The sequence below is a fragment of the Solea senegalensis genome, linkage group LG4 (genome assembly GCF_019176455.1).
Source record: "Solea senegalensis isolate Sse05_10M linkage group LG4, IFAPA_SoseM_1, whole genome shotgun sequence".
NCBI lineage: Eukaryota > Metazoa > Chordata > Actinopteri > Pleuronectiformes > Soleidae > Solea > Solea senegalensis.
The window spans coordinates 9,867,198-9,883,869 of NC_058024.1; the positions used below are offsets into that span (position 1 = coordinate 9,867,198).

Here is a 16,672-nt window from a genome sequence, read left to right on the forward strand (position 1 = left end):
TTCAAAATATCTAAAATAACTAGATAACTAAATAACTAAAAGTGAAGCAGAGAACTTAGTGCAGGGAGAACGTGACATTGTTTTCTGTCATTTGTACTTCTCGTATCATTAAGGCAAACACTAAAAGAGAAAAAACTAAAATAATAAAAAGCCAATAAAAGATGATACGTTTTATTGTGCAGCAGGTCAATAAAGATATAGAATAGCTTGATAAACACTATTTCATACTTGTGTGTTAAACGTGGTCTTTTCTGTAAACACGTCATTGTGGTGCTACAGTGCAGGTCTCGTAAACCAACACAGACTTGTTCTAAAACAGGGTTTTTTTGTTGGGTTTGGTTCAACAAACGAGTGAATTTTCATGACTTTACTGGAGCTAAAACAAAGTCAAAGCTACAAAGGCAAACACTATGTCAAACATTCAGAACTGTACCTCCACGGTGTGTTGTCTCTGCAAACAACTCCCAGATAAATATTAATCTTACACTTTTGGTCTTTTGTGATTTTTTTTTTTTGTGTGAAGAGATTGTCGCAGAGCAGAGCAGCGTGACATTCAAATACCAAGTTTGCTTATTGTTGCTATCGGTTCAGTTTCCTGATTGAGTAAGTGGATTACAGGTCATGTGTCTCCTGTTCCTCCCTCAGTCCGTCTTATTGGCAGTCACAGTGACACACCAGGACAAACCTCCTGCTGCTTTAGGTAAGAGCCACACCACACATGCTAATAATTTGAGGACAGGATTTTTTTCCTGGATAATGTATCGTGAAATATTGCAAAATATGTATTATAACAGGTCTGACAAGTGTTTTTCTATGCCCTGATTTGAGAAGCAGACAATTCAGCATTACATGTTGTGTAAACTGTGACGCACAGACACAGGTTATATAAGACATATCTAATATTCTGTTTATCATCAGTGTCAGGGCTGCTGAACTGTTCCTCTGTGGCTCTTTAAAGAGTTTGGTACATGTCATTTTTCCTGATGATACGATCTATTGTGTGCACTCTTTACATTTCTGAACCATATAAAAACAGCAGTTTTTATATGTTCTTTTATCAGTTCTTTTCCCAGCCTAAAACACTAAAGCATGATTTAGGACTGGTTAAATTTGTTTCATCATGGTGCTTTTGATGAACATCATGTGACAGCTGAGTTGTTGGGGAGATTTCTGACACCAAGGCTTTAGGATTGGTCAAGAAATCTCTGCAGCCATTGATGAGTTAAGTTTTAAGAATTTACTGAGGACAGCTCAGTTCTAAAGGAGAACAGAGACAACGCCAGGCATGAGGTGCAGGGCGTCGTCTCAGATTCTGAGGAGCATCTTGCCAGGGCTGAATACACATAGACAAATGTGCACATCAATCTTTGAGACACTGGATAAGGATCAATGACCTGTGCTCTCTGCATTAATCTGGGCCTTGCTCTGTCACTATCCGAGGTTGGACAGTTGCAAGCTTATCAAGCAGACAATCTTGAACGGTGCATAGATTCTGTGTGTTATCATCCCCTTTGTTTTAGAGTTGAGGAACATCAGGCCTCCTACAGGGAACTAAGTGCGACTCTTCTGGTTTTCTGTATTTTTCGAGTAATAAATCAGAGAGAGACGGCCGAATCTTGCAGTTGAAATAGAAATATTCCTTGTAGTTTTTTGACAAAAATACACATTCAACAGCGAAATAAATGGTGGACTTGTCCTTTAATCTTTGCCTAATTTAATAAAACTGCAGCTTGTCTGCTGACCTATTGGCAGTCATGTGTTTTCTTCCGCAGTGGTCAAATCTTTCACAAGCCTCAGACTGAAGCAGGAACCTCCGACAAAAAGAAGCGGTGGCCCTTTTGCAGCTCGAACAGCTTCCACTCCTCTTGGAAGATTTCCTGTGTTTCTATGAGAATTTGTGCTCATCTATTCTCTAGAGCATTTATGAGGTCAGACAATCTCTGTTCCAGTTCATCCCAAAGGTGCTCGATGGGATCAGGTCACTCAACTCGTCAAATCATGTCTTTATAGTCCTTGCTTTGTGCACTGGGACACAATCATGTCGAAATAGAAAAGGGCTTTCCTCTTTTGTTGCCACAAAGTTGGAAGCATAGCATTGTCCAAAATGTCTTTGTATGCTGAAGTGTTAAGATTGTCCTTCACTGGAGATAAGGGGCCATTTCTGTAACACCTAATATCATTCAGGTAAATCAGCCAATTCCAGGAGACAAATGTATAATTTCTTCATTTGCCATTTAATGAATTTTAAGTAAAAGGCAAGAAGTATTTACTCAACGTAGCAGGGATTTTTTTTCTATCACTTTGTGTGTGTATAGAGCGGCAATGTTGCCAGAAACACAGAGAGAGTCACATGGAGCTGATTATGTGTTAAGAGAAATTATGTATCAGTGCTGTCTGTCATTTATCCATACTTGAAAACATGAATTATCCCTTTAAATAGTAGCTCTTTTCTCACCACTGACCCAATGACTTTTTTGCTGCTAATCAAGTTAAGGGTCTTAAAATTCCCCAGAATGAAATGACTAAAACACTACATAGACAGCTTATTATACTATATTATATCATATCATACTTTAGCCCACATGTATAATGTAGGTCATATTTATTCTGGAGAGTAAATGTTGACCTCAGTTAAAACAGAAAGAAAAAGAGTAAACATGTTGCATTATAAGCCGTCTATGAATGGGTCACTGTGGCGGCAAATGAGGAAGCAGTAAAAAAGAAATCCCCTAAACGAGGAAGTGCTGATTTATTATTGTCCTCGCACAATCGTCAACCACACTGAAAGAGAAACTTTGTTAAATCTATGAGGCTGAACAACTTGTCCTTTCCATCTCACAACAGTCAAGATGTCCCTGAGTTTTTGGCTCCTTGTGTTGGCTTTTATCTCCGTGAGCTCAAGCACCAATCCTGGAGTAAAGGTCAGGCTAACAGAAAAGGGCCTTGAATATGGTAAGTTGTCAAAGCAACAGATTTGTCTTTTAGCTATAAAGCATCGCTCACTCTGTGTCTCCGTCTTGCTCTCTGTCTCCAGAGTCTCATGATCACATGTTCTTGTCTTTTGCTAGGCAGACAACTGGGCATGGCTTCAATCCAGCAGAAACTCAAGACCATCAAAATCCCAGATATTTCAGGGAAGCAGAGTGTCAAAGGCATTGGCAAAGTCCAGTACAGCTTGTCAAAGTGAGGCTGCTCTACATCTATATCACCTGGAAACTGTGATAGAAACCAAAGCACATTTACAAACAAGCCTCTTCTTTATTACAGTATGCAAATTGTGAATGTGGGTTTACCCAAGTCTGCAGTAGATCTTGTACCGGACACCGGCATCAGACTGTCTATTGATGACGCTTTCCTCACTCTGCAGGGAGACTGGAGGGTCAAGTATTTGCGAATAGTGTGAGTGTGATTTTTGAGATTTATCCTAAATAGTACATTTAAAAGGTGCAGTGTGTACCTTTAGGTCATTTCTGTTGTTGCTGGTTTTATTATTCTGCCTCGGTTTGGTCTTTTGATGCAAAAATCATGCAACATAATTTGTTTGCTTGTAAAGCGGAACAACTGACCTTTTTGAGCAGTACAGTTCAACAAACACTTCTTTGTTTTCATACTCGAACCTGTCTGCCGCCATCTCGGTTTACTAGCACAATGTTGCTGTCTTGACTTAAGACAGTACATACTTAAATGAATAAGTTACACACTACAGCTTTAAATTCCATTTTCTGTGCTGCAGTCAGTCTCCCTCTCTCTCTCTCTCCTTAAACAGGAAAGACAGTGGCTCATTTGACTTGAATGTGAATGGAATCACTATCAGCACAAGTATTGCCATCAAGAGTGACGAGACAGGCCGACCCACAGTCAGCAGTGTCAGCTGTGCAGCTACAGTTGCCAGCGCACACATCAAATTCCACCATGGAGCCAGGTAAGTCAAGCACTACTGTTTGTACGAATGTGGACTGTCAAGTTACAGTAGTACTGATGTGACTTTATTCACTGTTTACCACCATAACTCATGTGGTTGTTGTTTGTTTGTTTTAGTTGGCTGTACAATCTCTTCAGCAAATTCATTGATAAGTCATTGAGAAACACACTGCAGAAACAGGTGAGGTTAAACAACAACACTGCTCAGATGCAAGATTTTAGTTGGATTAAGACAATAATTTGGTTATTTCTAACGTCATGTAAACACATTAGTATGACTAACCAGTCTTAATCGGACTAACATACCTGGATAATGCGAGTCATAGTCCGATTACTCCTGCATGTATACGCTTAGTCAGACTGGAGTCGGTCTAGGCGTTCTGCGCACGCATCAAAATTTCCTCCCCGGTATTTGACCCAGAAGTCTTTCTTTGGACAACACAGCAACCACAAGAGCCACGCTCCATCTAATTTGCATCACAATTAACATGTACAGCAGGTACAAAACAAACAGAACCACAGCACCATCCACCTCACCATTCACCGTTTGTTTTTCGGCCATAAAGGGATCATGAAACTTATTCAATGTGCACAAGCTTAGAGAGAGATACAGTGCTGTCCGATTGCCTCTCTTAGTCAGACCACGGCCTTAGCTCAATTTAAACCATGCATGTAAATGTACTGATTGCATTGGATGACATCATTTATAAATAAAGCTATCACTCAATACAGTAATACCAAATGCTTGAAGGGACAGTTCAGTTTTTGGTTGCGTGTGGTTGTAGAGACATAGCCACATTGTCAACACTGACTTTGCAGAGTGTGTTGCCAAGCGCAACATCATTTCTGTGAACCAGCTGTGAACCCAAACAGTTGCTCTTTGACTCTTAATCATAACAAGGCTGCCAGCAGAGACAGAAGGGACTTTACAAAAGGCAAGGCAAGGCAGCTTTGTAGCGCAATGAGCCATGTTATCAGACAGCAAGCATCCAGGTCCCAGGATGTGCAAACCACATCTAAAAAAAACTAAATGATCCTTTAATGTGAAAATACATTTAAAAGCACTGTGATAAAAAACAAAAATCTACATGTAACTGTAAGAATAACAAAACGTACCCAAAAAAAGTATACCTCTGTGAGTGATGCATTAATAGAGATGACATTGTTTGTGGCACATTCATGCGTAAACTGTACACTGCTCTCTTTACTGTTGCAGATGTGCCCTCTAGTGGCTGATGCTGTATCTGATATAAACCCTCATTTGAAAACTCTCAATGGTAAAGTATCTATCCAAAACAACATATGTGCTTCCTTTATTCACTTTCTGGTGCTGAGTTTAAAACAGATCAGCTTTCAGAGGAGCAATTACTTCCTCACCTGTTGTCCTGCCAAACTTGTAAAGAACCAACTTCATTCCTCTGATGAGATCTGCTGGTATGTGGGTAGCGCTTAGTACGACTGTTTACACCTGGCATTAAAATCCATCCTGGATGTGTCTCCTGTGACCAGATGAGTTCAGATCTGGCTTCCCCTGACCTGCATTCAAAAACACACTGACGCCATGTTCGTGTGAATCAAAGCTCTACTCGCACTGCTATAACACAAAGTGAGATTTTAACCAACAGACAAAAGAAATCTTATGACAATAGAGATGACACAATGTATGGGCGCTGATTAGTGTGGGGAAAAAACTGCTGGTCAGACGACATCAGTTCAAGAGGTGGTCTCTAACCTGTCCAGACCGCATTAAGTCCAGGAATGTGTGTCCTAAAGCCACCTGCGAATGTGTTTTTTGTGATTGAATCCGAGGACAGATCAGAATCTTGAAGTGATCGGTTACCAGGTCTGAATGGGACAATGTTTCACCCATATTGAATGAGTGACTTTCTCTCTAACTACAGTTATAGCCAAGGTGGACCAGTATGCAGAGATTGAATATTCCATGGTGTCGTCACCCACAGTTTCAAACTCTTCTATCGACTTGGGCTTGAAGGTAAAGAGACTTATATTGATACCAATCGACGCTGTAGAATTTGAATACTCAATAAGCTTAAAAAACACATTGTTATTGTTTTTCTACCTTGGCTCCTCTTCTTTCTTCTGTTCTTTAGGGTGAATTTTACAACGTAGGGAAGCATCAGGAAGCTCCGTTCTCGCCCACAGCCTTTTACCTGCCGCCCCAGGTCAACAACATGTTGTACATTGGCGTTTCTGCGTACACTGCCGACACTGCAGCCTTCACTTACAACAAAGCCGGAGCTCTCAGCCTGTACATCACTGACGACATGGTGAGAAACACCCTCCTGACTCATTACTCAATAAATCTCCTAAGTCTAAAACGTTTCTCATTCTATCGCAACAGATTCCACAGAGCTCTCCCATTCGCCTCAACACCAGGACGTTTGGAACATTCATCCCGCAGGTTACAACAACACTCTTCACTGCTTTGCTTGCAAACACTACCTTCATTGCTCATTTGTCAATTAGAGTATTTCTTGATGGGGTTTTTTCAGATCGCCAAGCTTTACCCAGGTCTGATGATGAAACTGCTGCTGGCGACAGACAAACCTCCGATCATCACCTTTGGCTCCAACAACATGACCATTCAAGCCAGCGGAGTAGTGACAGCATACGCCATCCAGCCCAACGGCACACTTTCCCCTCTCTTTGCCCTCAACGTGGTGGGTTACACAGACAACATGATTAAAAGTCACTGTTGGAACAATTGTACTCATTATGTTATCTTTACAGGCGACCAGCGTCAGTGCCAAAGTGTCCGTCAGTGGAACAAGGCTGGCTGGAGCTGTCACCCTCAACAAGTGAGTTACTGAAAAAAAAAAAAAAGATTGGGACTTATTCCACAAAGAGAAAAATGGGGCGAAAAGGTCGTGGCAGAGTGGCATGAACATCAGGGTCTAATTTTGCCTCATTTGCACAGAATGGATCTGACCCTGAGGACAAGTTATGTGGGAGAGTTTCAGGTGAGGGATGCATTATAGAGTCACAGTGTGCACCTTCACTAACAACTTTACAAACTAACCCTAACGCTAATCTTCAGGTCAGAACCCTGGACAGTGTCCTGCAAATGGTCGTCAAAGCGGTAGTGATACCCAAACTGAATGGTAAGTTTTTGCATTTTTAAGCTGTTCCCCAAGCAAACAAGGTTTTATATCATGTACTCGGGCTGTGGCATGCAGACCAGTTCCAAGAATAGAGTTCAAAGGTCATATTTTAGACTTAAATTTCAGACTGTGTATCACACTATGCAACTTTCTTAAATCTATAAAACAGTCAGTTCCCCGGTGCGCCTCCTGCATCGCTAACCAGAACCACCGATGCTTACTCACACTAAAACATGGCTGCCAAAATTGTAGGCACATACTGCATTTGAAATATAATTGCTTATATTTGCACACATATCAATTAATGATAGACACTTTGACCTCTGCATCCTTATTACACACCAGTAGTGAACACACACAAACCGGGCAAAGGAGCAGCGGGCAGTTGGCTATTAGATAGTCATTAGAAACCAAAGTTTGTAAACTGTTCACTCTCCCACACCAAAGTCCATAGAGAACATAAGAATTTGTAGCTCAGAGGGACACATAAGATAAGATAGTAGTTTTTAGTCGCGCAGTGGGGAAATTTACATTGTCACAGCAGCAAAGACAGTAAAGATAAAGATAATAAATAATAAACATGCATTTCCAAGAAAGTACCATATAAAAAGATATTAACAATAAGACTATAAAAAGTTCAAATACAATAGAGTTGGTTTGTGGTAGGTGAATCCAAACAAAATCACAAAATAACAAATATCAATTTGGAGGCAGAAATGGTTCAACAACTGTGCTGTAAAACAAAATCACTGATCTTCTCTATGGGCTTTGGTACAGGGGAGCTACGTTTACGAGATTAAGGGCCTGTTAAAATAGAACATTTAAGTAAAAACGGAGGAAGTAATGACAATCTATGACAATAAACACACAATTCCTATGGACTCTTTCGTACATCATGTCTTAATAAAAAAAACAAAAACAAACGCAAAGGTGAAAACCTGGCCTTGTTGATGAGGGTGATGAATGGGTTTACGTGTTAACAGTTTGATAGAAAAAGTGGTCTGAGCAATCAGTCTATTTTAATTGTGAACACCGACAAATCATATACAAATATGAATTTGGGTATTTTCTGAAATTATTGGGGTTTTTTTTCTTTTCCCATTTTATCTATTTTAGACCGCGTAAGTGTAAAGTAAAGCATGTGGAGCTGTATTTGTTTTATTCATGTCGGACTGTGTTATAAATCCAAAAACTGTATGATCATGTTTTTCCAAATTATTTATGAGTATATTTTTTATAAATGTTTTAACTTTTCTCCGTAGTAAAACTTGCACAGGGATACCCTCTCCCTACGATTGGAAAGATGAAGCTTGTGAACACCCAGGTCAAGGTCCTAAAGGTCAGAGACGTGATGTTTTTTGTATAAAACTGCATGTTGTTAGCTGTGAGCTACATCTGTTTTATGACAGCCATTTTAATGAGGGTACCAGTACTCAAGTAGTTAATCATCCTGAATAACTACTTGATAGATGGAACTTGTGATCTCAAAGCCGTTTAAGTAAATATCTGCTGCTGCTGTGCTTTGTTTTCCTCTAGGACTACATGCTGATCGGAACAGACGTACAGTTTACTGGTTAAACTGCATTCCTCAAATCTCCCACAATTCCTTTCTGCACTGGAGCATGTCATTATGAAGACACTGCAACAACCGGACTGAGAAATCTCTGACACACTGGATGAGTATTACTTTAAAAACTTGAGAAATGCAAAACAATTGCATTAAGATCTCACATATTTTAATGATTTTTACATTATTTTTTACATAATAAATGTAGATGAGAGCTGCAGACTTTTCAGCAAAGCAGTTGTTCTGTCATACCAAGCAGCACTGTGTGAGGGTGGGGTTTTTCTTTTTGTAAACACAGTCATCTTTTCTGTAATAACAGGCTCCGAGCAGAGCAGAACACAGCACTTTCTGCTGCTGACAAATTCTTTTTCAAAGTTTCTGACTCTGTAGCACAAAAGAATTGCTGATCAATGATATTTCTTTGAAGAATCTCCCGGAAAAAGAAAATAAAAGCACCAAACAAGCACTCTGCTGCAAACAAGCAGGATTCTTTTAATTTAAATGGTTGAAATTCAAAAAACTTCAAAATACTATAGGAGTTCAGTATGTACATGCACATAGTTGGTGGTGATTGTGAAAATAAATAAATAACACATTATAGCTGTTGTAGCCCATCAGTGCAGTTCAGTGGGACTGGATCAAAGTGTCTGTAAAAACACCCACAGTGTGTCTTTGTAGCCAGAGAAGAGAAAGAGGCGGGGCTAGTGAGTTTCCTGTGGCGTTACCTTTGTCAATCAGTGGCAGCTCTCGATCATGGTGGTGCCACGTTCATCGACCTCGTGCTCCGGCAGAGTCTCATAGTTTTTCACTGTGCCCCTCAGAGAGCTGCGACTGAGAGCTTGACCTCGCATGCTTTGGGAGTTGGCCGACAATATCTACATTTAAGAGACAAAAAAACTACATTTAATGACAGGCTAACATTCACAACTCTGAAAAAGACCAAATATATATAATGCCTTAATTGTGGAGACTGTGATGATTGTTGACTTGATGAGATCCTGTAATAATCTTTTCATCCAAACCTTCTTGTTTTTTTTATTTGATGGTTTTATTTTATTAAATGTGTGCCAATATCTGAACAGCTGGAAATCTTTTTTTTTGGACTAGTTTGTAAATACTTCCACACTTATATACATGAGGTACTGACAAACAGTCACTCAGCACAGAGTGTAAATCCAGGTGCACAGAGAAGAAAACTGATTTTAGCCACATGTTTGCAAACTAGAGGTTAACTGATATGTTGTTTTTTTTAAATGATGGATGCAGATGCCGATGCCAATTTTTATAAATCAATGGTCTGTCTCTCCAAAAAGATAATTATGTACTTAGACATACTACTCTTATACTCATACATACTCAAATAAACCAGCTTTTTTTAAGTAACCAAAACTGTTCTAACTTTGACTGCAAATAATAATGATATTTCACATTATTTTCAGTTTCTAAATACACTTTACCCACAATATAATTTAAAGTGTAATTTCTTCTCACTTTGTAAAGTCCACTGCTACCAATAGATCTGTACTTTACCTACAATATCAACCACATCTATCATACTGTGTTATAAAAAACATTGAAAAAATGTGCATATCAGCCAACCCCTACCTTCACCAGCACATAGTCTCCAGCAGTGATGGGTGCAGTGTTGGACTCTGCCGCTTGAGCAGCTACACCTTCTTTGGGGAAAATCACTTTGAGGTTGCCGTCAGCTCGTCCACACAGCTCCTCAGCAGATCTCTTACTGTCCTGCATCAGAGTGGAACCAGAGATGAGCAGTGTTGCCTGGTAACAGGTTACAGTAGCTATCACAACTCCTAATTCTACGTAAATTCATGAGCTGTGGTAGAAATTAGCTACTCAATTCCTGCATTGGATATTTACAGTAATTAAAACACACTTTTTTTTCTTTATTTTTCTTTTTGGTACACCAGTCTCTACCACTCGTTAACGCAAATATCTAATCAGCCACTCACACGGCAACAACTCCATGCATTTAGACATGTAGACATGGACAAGACGGGCTGCTGAAGTTCAAACCGAGCATCAGAATGAGGAAAGAGGGTGATTTAAGTGACTTTGAACATGGCACAGTATTTCAGAAACTGCTGATCTACTAATTTTTCACAAACAACCATCTATAGAGTTTAAAGAGAATGGAAGAGAATGGTCCAGAAAAAGAGAAAATATCCAGTGAGCAGCAGTTCTTTTGGAGAAATGCCTTGGTGATGCCAGAGGTCAGAGGAGACCGGTTCAAAATGAGAGAAAGGCAACAGTTACTCAATTGATGCAGATGGGCTACAGCAGCAGAAGGCCACACTGGCCAATTTATTAGGTACATATATTACCTAAAGAAGTAGCTGTGACTCAATTCCTGCATTGGACGTTTACAGTACTTAAAACACACTCACCAGTCACTTTATTAGGTACACCAGTTCTACCACTTGTTAAACACAAACATCAGAAGACCACACTGGCCATTACTTTAAGGTACACATATTACCTAAAGAAGTAGCTGGTGAGTAGAAGTACAATATCTATCCATCTAACCATTTTCTAGCTATTTCTGAGAATCCGTATACAACCAACAGTTAAGCAGAATCTGCAAAAAGTTTTGTATAACTTCGTTTTTCTTTATCCACACGGAATCAGCATTTTGGGAGCCCTAACACCCTAAACTCTAACGCCTTAAATATGTATGAAGCCATCTCCTGCAAAAAGAAAAAGATCTTATAAACTGCTTCTGTGTGGCTAAGATATAAACCTATTATATATTCAAGACTTGGGTGTCACAAGTAAAGATGGTAAGAAATGCCTATTGTAGCCTGTCGCCAATCAAAACAGACATGTCTGGAGAAGAAGGGCTCGCTTCTAGGCATTCTAATGCTGTTTTGCCTTTATAGTTCTTTATCGTGGTAATGCAAGATCAATTTTAACCCTGGTTTGATCTCTCTCCTTGTCTGGAGCCTTTTTAGTCAAAGTCTTCTTTGAAAGTAAATCCTGAGATTTGCCCTCAGTGGACACTTTGAACTACTTTTTGACATAAACTTATATACACACCTTATAGAGAACATCCTGAACTTTAAGCATCAACAGTCAATGCAACTGCTGGGCTACCAAGGTCCTGATAACAACACACAGAGCACTCTCTGCTCTGCTATACTTTTTTAAGATATTCGTTTCCAGACATCTATGAAAATGCTGCATATTGGACCTTTAAAAAGTGAATGTAGCCCTGCTACTGTAAACAATCAGTGTAGAAGTCCATTTGCAGTACTCACTCCTTCCACCAGGACAAGCTGTGTGCTGCCGATGAGAGCAGCATTGACCCTCGCAGCCTCCTCCCTGAACACGATGATACACTCCTCCACCCTCCGTCGCTTCACCTCTGCTGGCACGTCGTCTTGTAGCCGATGGTGGGCGTGGGTTTTCTGAGTGAGATGAAGGAAACGTGGACACGGGTTCAAATTTAAAGTCGGTATTATATTTGGTGTGAAGACACAAGTTATAGGAGCTCACCTTTCTCATACTGTAGGCAAACAGGAATCCAACGTTGTAGCCAACCTCTCTGATCAGAGACAGGGTCTGCTGGTGATCGTCCTCCGACTCTCCACAGAAGCCGGAGATGAAGTCACTGCTGAGACTCACATCTGCGACACACACACACACGTTTAAAGTCATCACTTCTCCATAAAAAACATCACAAAAAGCTATTGTACCTTGAAGATTTTTTCTATTTTCAGGAGATGGGAGCATGTTATGAGAATTTATGGATAAACGCTCTTTATACAGTGTCATTTACTGTATGTTTTAATATCGGTAAGGCCTATGTTATTGCACATCTTAGGTTTGACAATATCTCTACTCTGACATATTTTTATAAATAAAATTATAAAGTGAATATTTCTCCCTAAAGAGGTGGAACAAAGCAAAAGGAAACTTACCTGGGATGATTCTCTTAATGCTCTTGACAAGATCAAGGTAAGCCTCTCGTGTGTAGCTATAAGGTGTAAGGGTTATTCTTATTAACATTTTAAGAAACTGAAAAATGCAATTGAGTTTAGAAAAAGGACAAAGTTGTTGTTTACCCACGACGCATCGCTTTCAGGACCTGGCTGCTTCCGCTCTGGGCTGGAAGGTGAATCTGCTTACAAACGTTCCCTCGCTCTGCAATAAGATGCAAAACCTGCAAACAGCAAAACAGATCCCGGATCAATGAGCTTCAGTCAGCCAAGTTCATATGGTCATTTTGTGAAAAGTGGTATTTTAAAAAAAAACAAAAAACAAACCTCGTCAGGGAAATCTTTGGGATGAGGGGAGGTGAATCTGATCCTCATGTCAGGATCGATGCGTGACACTCGATCCAGCAGGTCGGAGAAGCGCAGTCCTCCCCGCTTCGAGCGGTAGACCGTCTTAAAGCCGGGACTGAGTCTGGTCAGGTCTGAGCCACAGAACTGTTCCTCTGACGTGTCTCTGTAGCTGTTCACATTCTGACCCAGCAATGTCACCTCCTTCACACCCTGAGGAAAATATTCACCATACAAAAACAAGTCAGGGAATTATTTATTCACTCCATTTAAAATATTAAATCACACTTAAAATAGCATTGGCTGAAAGACAATATGGCTGCAGTTGGACACACACGGACCAATTTTAGCCACTAAACAAATGAATCACCTAATACAATCTACATCAGCGTATGTTTTAACTATCTAAAGAATGTGTTCACTGCTTAATTTCACCATTTCAGAGCCTTTTTTTGACAGAAAACTAAAATTTGTATCACTTCACCAAAGCAGATATCTTACATTTTAGCCCACAGGACACAACAGCTGCTTGTCCACTGCTGCCTCTTTTGGAAAGCTTGTAATATTTTAATTCGTTATCAAGCCAGGAAGGTCCCATTCAGATACATGATCTCTTCTTCTTACGTAAATCAGAGCAAAGAATTTCACAAAACAACACATTTAAACTCACTGATGGAGGCAGTGGATCAACAACTCCTGAGTGCTGTGGTGTAAAATCACAGATTTGCTGAATTGACGAAGGTGTGCGGCAGTGAGCAGCTTACCAAGGCTGTTTTGCAGCGAGATAAAGCAGTGAACATATTCTGAAGATAACTTAGACTTAAACTGGCATGTGTTTCACAAGATGAGGCTTTTGTTAATTGTCAAAAATTTGTTGTTCTGGCTTTCTGACAAACTTCACTTCAAAAAACCTGAACTACCCCCCCTTTAAGCTGGCAATTGTCAAACATAACTCTTCATTTTACTGTAAAGAGAAGATATTAGACCTATTATTAGAGATCAAATGTAATTTCCTTCTTAAATACATACTGTATTTGTGTCCACAGTCTTCTGTCATAATGGATTGTTTTCTTTTAGCAATGTCTTGCTCTTGCCCATGGAGGCAGTGGATGGTTTCTTTAATGTTGTGTTTATAACTTGCCTGGTCAGACAGCATGCGGACTTCCTCTAGAATTGAACTGACAGGTCGACTCCTCTCTCGGCCTCGGGTGAAAGGAACAATGCAGTAACTGCACATGTTGTCACAGCCTCGCATGATGGACCTGCCGGCAGCAAAAGACACAAACCAAAACTATTAAGACACAGTTGATACAGTAAGTTTCCATGAGACAGTTTTCAGGCAGATGGAAAAGAGGATCAAAAACAGATTGAGGACACAGAAAATATGACAAAATACTTCATAAACATGTTTAAGCTTGAGGGAGGTGGAAATGTTGGCGTGTCAATAAAAGGTAACAGTAAATAAATATAATAGAAACAGATCCAGTGAATCAAGGATGAGGTTTAGGAATCAGTTTCAACATTTCACTGCACTGATTAAGGTAAATTTGGGATAAAACATTAAGATGCATTAAGGTGAAATTCACTCTCTGTTTGCCAACAACATCATCTGTCACAATAATCACAACAATATGATCTTTTGAGCATGTCGTGCAGGTCTGGTGGTGAGGACAGAGACTAAGTTGCTCCACAAACTCACACAAAAGCACTGTGTCCATGAGGGGAATGCTGAACAGGCATGATGTCAGCGTAGGTCTCCTCTAATGACAGCAGAACATTGCTGGCCTGTTGACCTCCATGAGCTACAGTGAGGAGGCGGGGAAGGTCCCTGTAAGCATCTGGACCTGCAAGAACATCCACCAGCTTCTCCCGCTCCAACAGCTCAGTCTTAAGCCTCTCTGCCATGCAACCTGAACACACACAACCGATAATGTTTCTATTTCTTTGTGACTGTAGCTGTAAAATAAGCCATCACTCAAGTCACTTACCTAAAATCCCAATTTTCATTGGTGCGCGGGTCCTCAGCCGTCGCCTTTTCATAACTGTCAGTTCTTGTAATCGATTCCAAATAGTTTGTTCAGCTTTTTCTCTGTTAGGAGGAGTTCAAATGTATCGGTCAGTTGACACATCTCATAGTTGAATGTGCGAAAACCTTGTTATGCCAACTTTATGTTTGATTGCCGTTACTGTATCATATTTACTGTGAAGGTTCTTAGTCATCAAGGTCATTGTATTTTCAGGAATTTCAATACAGGCAAGTGGGTTCTTTGACTGAAGATGTCTCTTGGTTGAGGTGAAACATCTTCAACCTCACTAAAGTAAGTCTAGTAGACTATATCTAAACTCCTGAATGAATAGTTTTGAGTGTTTTAATAACAAATATAGGGCTGCAACTAAATGTATTATTTTCTCGATGAATCAAGCACTTGTTTGGTCAAGAATATGTCAGAAAATGTTGCTCAGTATTTACCAAACGTGGAAATGATGATGTTCTCGCCTTGTTTTGTCCACAAACCAAAATGATTAATTTTTAATGATTTCTTTGTGATATGGAGCAAAGAAACCAGAACATATTCACATTTAAGAAGCTGAAAATCAGAAAGCCTGTTTTAATTATTGAAAGAAAAAAAATAGTTGATGATTAATTTAGTAATCATTTAGCATGCAGCCCTAATCGATTGTCTTATAGGATTGTCTTACCTTATAGAGCATGTCACCAGGAGGACAACATCTGCCTGCAAGCCAAAGACAAATCAGGTTAACAGTGCTGACAACAGTGATATTAAAGCAGAACAATAAACAGAGAACTCAGTTGTACCTCATTTAAATATACTGTGCGTTGATATCCCTTCTTCTGCAGTATGGACCAGGCTATTTCTGTGTCATTCTCATTCATTTGGCATCCATACGTTTCAAAATACACTGTAATAAAACAGAATAATACGCCATTTTAAAATTTGTCTCAAAAACAAATTGCTTTCACTCACACAGACTGACCTTTCCTTGAATTGCCCATCTCCAGGTCCTCATAAAGGTCGTCATCTGTGTCTGACCGATGTCCATGTTGAGCAGCATCAACACCTTTAATGAAATCCTTAAAACTTGGACCAGAGGACAGATGCGTCTTAAATTTGTCCACGGTTGTCCTCCCTTTCTTATTGACACCGGTGGTCGCTGCATTAGAGCAATATCTGAGCTGGATGCACCTAACATGAATCCAGGGTCTGGAGACCATGAGCAAGGGTTTTAAAGTCCTGAAAAACACCATTCTAGGTTAGTTTTAGCTCAAACTACTAAATACTGTTTTAGATTTAGCGCTAAATGGCCACACTAGCATCTCGCTGTAGCACTATGTCCAACATATGTCCCATGTTTGTCTAACTGAGTAATTCCCTGTTTGTGTGCTAGCTACAAATGTCATTCATGTCCATGTCATGTGGAGCCAAAGATGTCTCAACGTCAAGAGAAACATCTCCTCTTGCCACGAGGACGTTGTACAAACCCAGAAAATCGACGAGTAGTCAAACATGAATTGTTGCTTTGTGACAATGAAAGCGAAGGAACGGCGGCTGCATCGCTGTTTTGTAGCAAATAATATATAACTACTCTCTTAAATGTAGAAAGATTATTGTCTGAAGATAATATACTATAATATTATTCACTGCGAAGTTAGAAGTGAGTGATAGGGAATACTCTTGTGGTACCGTGGCTGTCCGTTGGCTGAAAATGTCCCCCCCGGTACGACAAACTTCATGCTC

At 39.9% G+C, this 16,672-nt stretch overlaps 2 protein-coding genes across 3 annotated transcripts; one reads left to right on the forward strand and one right to left on the reverse strand.

Annotated features, from left to right (window-relative positions):
- The first annotated feature begins 613 nt into the window (after positions 1–613).
- Positions 614–9,683, forward strand: LOC122767879 (bactericidal permeability-increasing protein-like). Of its 2 annotated transcripts, none has more exons than XM_044023421.1 (16): positions 614–700; positions 2,845–2,952; positions 3,069–3,183; positions 3,268–3,399; positions 3,767–3,922; positions 4,039–4,102; positions 5,138–5,198; positions 5,823–5,914; positions 6,033–6,209; positions 6,284–6,343; positions 6,435–6,602; positions 6,673–6,740; positions 6,860–6,902; positions 6,980–7,043; positions 8,306–8,382; positions 8,580–9,683. In XM_044023421.1, the coding sequence occupies exons 1-16, from the start codon at positions 622–624 to the stop codon at positions 8,619–8,621; spliced, it is 1,506 nt and encodes a 501-aa protein (XP_043879356.1). In that variant the 5' UTR covers positions 614–621; the 3' UTR covers positions 8,622–9,683. The 2 variants fall into 2 exon arrangements, with proteins under 2 accessions (XP_043879356.1, XP_043879357.1); XM_044023422.1 differs by lacking the exon at positions 614–700 and adding an exon at positions 2,166–2,184.
- Positions 9,078–16,600, reverse strand: cdk5rap1 (CDK5 regulatory subunit associated protein 1). The gene is made up of 13 exons (XM_044023419.1): positions 15,912–16,600; positions 15,733–15,836; positions 15,615–15,649; positions 14,903–15,003; positions 14,614–14,824; positions 14,056–14,176; positions 12,897–13,127; positions 12,696–12,793; positions 12,552–12,607; positions 12,127–12,257; positions 11,889–12,038; positions 10,216–10,356; positions 9,078–9,485 (listed from the first exon to the last, which is right to left on the reverse strand). Exons 1-13 carry the CDS (start codon positions 16,180–16,182, stop codon positions 9,345–9,347), a joined length of 1,791 nt encoding a protein of 596 aa, XP_043879354.1. The 5' UTR covers positions 16,183–16,600; the 3' UTR covers positions 9,078–9,344.
- Between the last annotated feature and the right edge of the window lie 72 nt (positions 16,601–16,672).

What these genes read in the sequence shown, in the direction of transcription:
- LOC122767879 (XM_044023421.1), top strand. Translation starts at nt 622, where the DNA reads ATGTGTCTCCTGTTCCTCCCTCAGTCCGTCTTATTGGCAGTCACAGTG. An exon ending in GAAACACACTGCAGAAACAG is followed by an intron (nt 4,103 to 5,137) that starts GTGAGGTTAAAC and finishes TTACTGTTGCAG; the next exon opens with ATGTGCCCTCTAGTGGCTGA. An exon ending in TGTACATCACTGACGACATG is followed by an intron (nt 6,210 to 6,283) that starts GTGAGAAACACC and finishes CTATCGCAACAG; the next exon opens with ATTCCACAGAGCTCTCCCAT.
- cdk5rap1 (XM_044023419.1), bottom strand. Translation starts at nt 16,182, where the DNA reads ATGGTGTTTTTCAGGACTTTAAAACCCTTGCTCATGGTCTCCAGACCC. An exon ending in GATGGGCAATTCAAGGAAAG is followed by an intron (nt 15,837 to 15,911) that starts GTCAGTCTGTGT and finishes GTTTTATTACAG; the next exon opens with TGTATTTTGAAACGTATGGA. An exon ending in TCCGCATGCTGTCTGACCAG is followed by an intron (nt 13,128 to 14,055) that starts GCAAGTTATAAA and finishes TATTTTCCTCAG; the next exon opens with GGTGTGAAGGAGGTGACATT.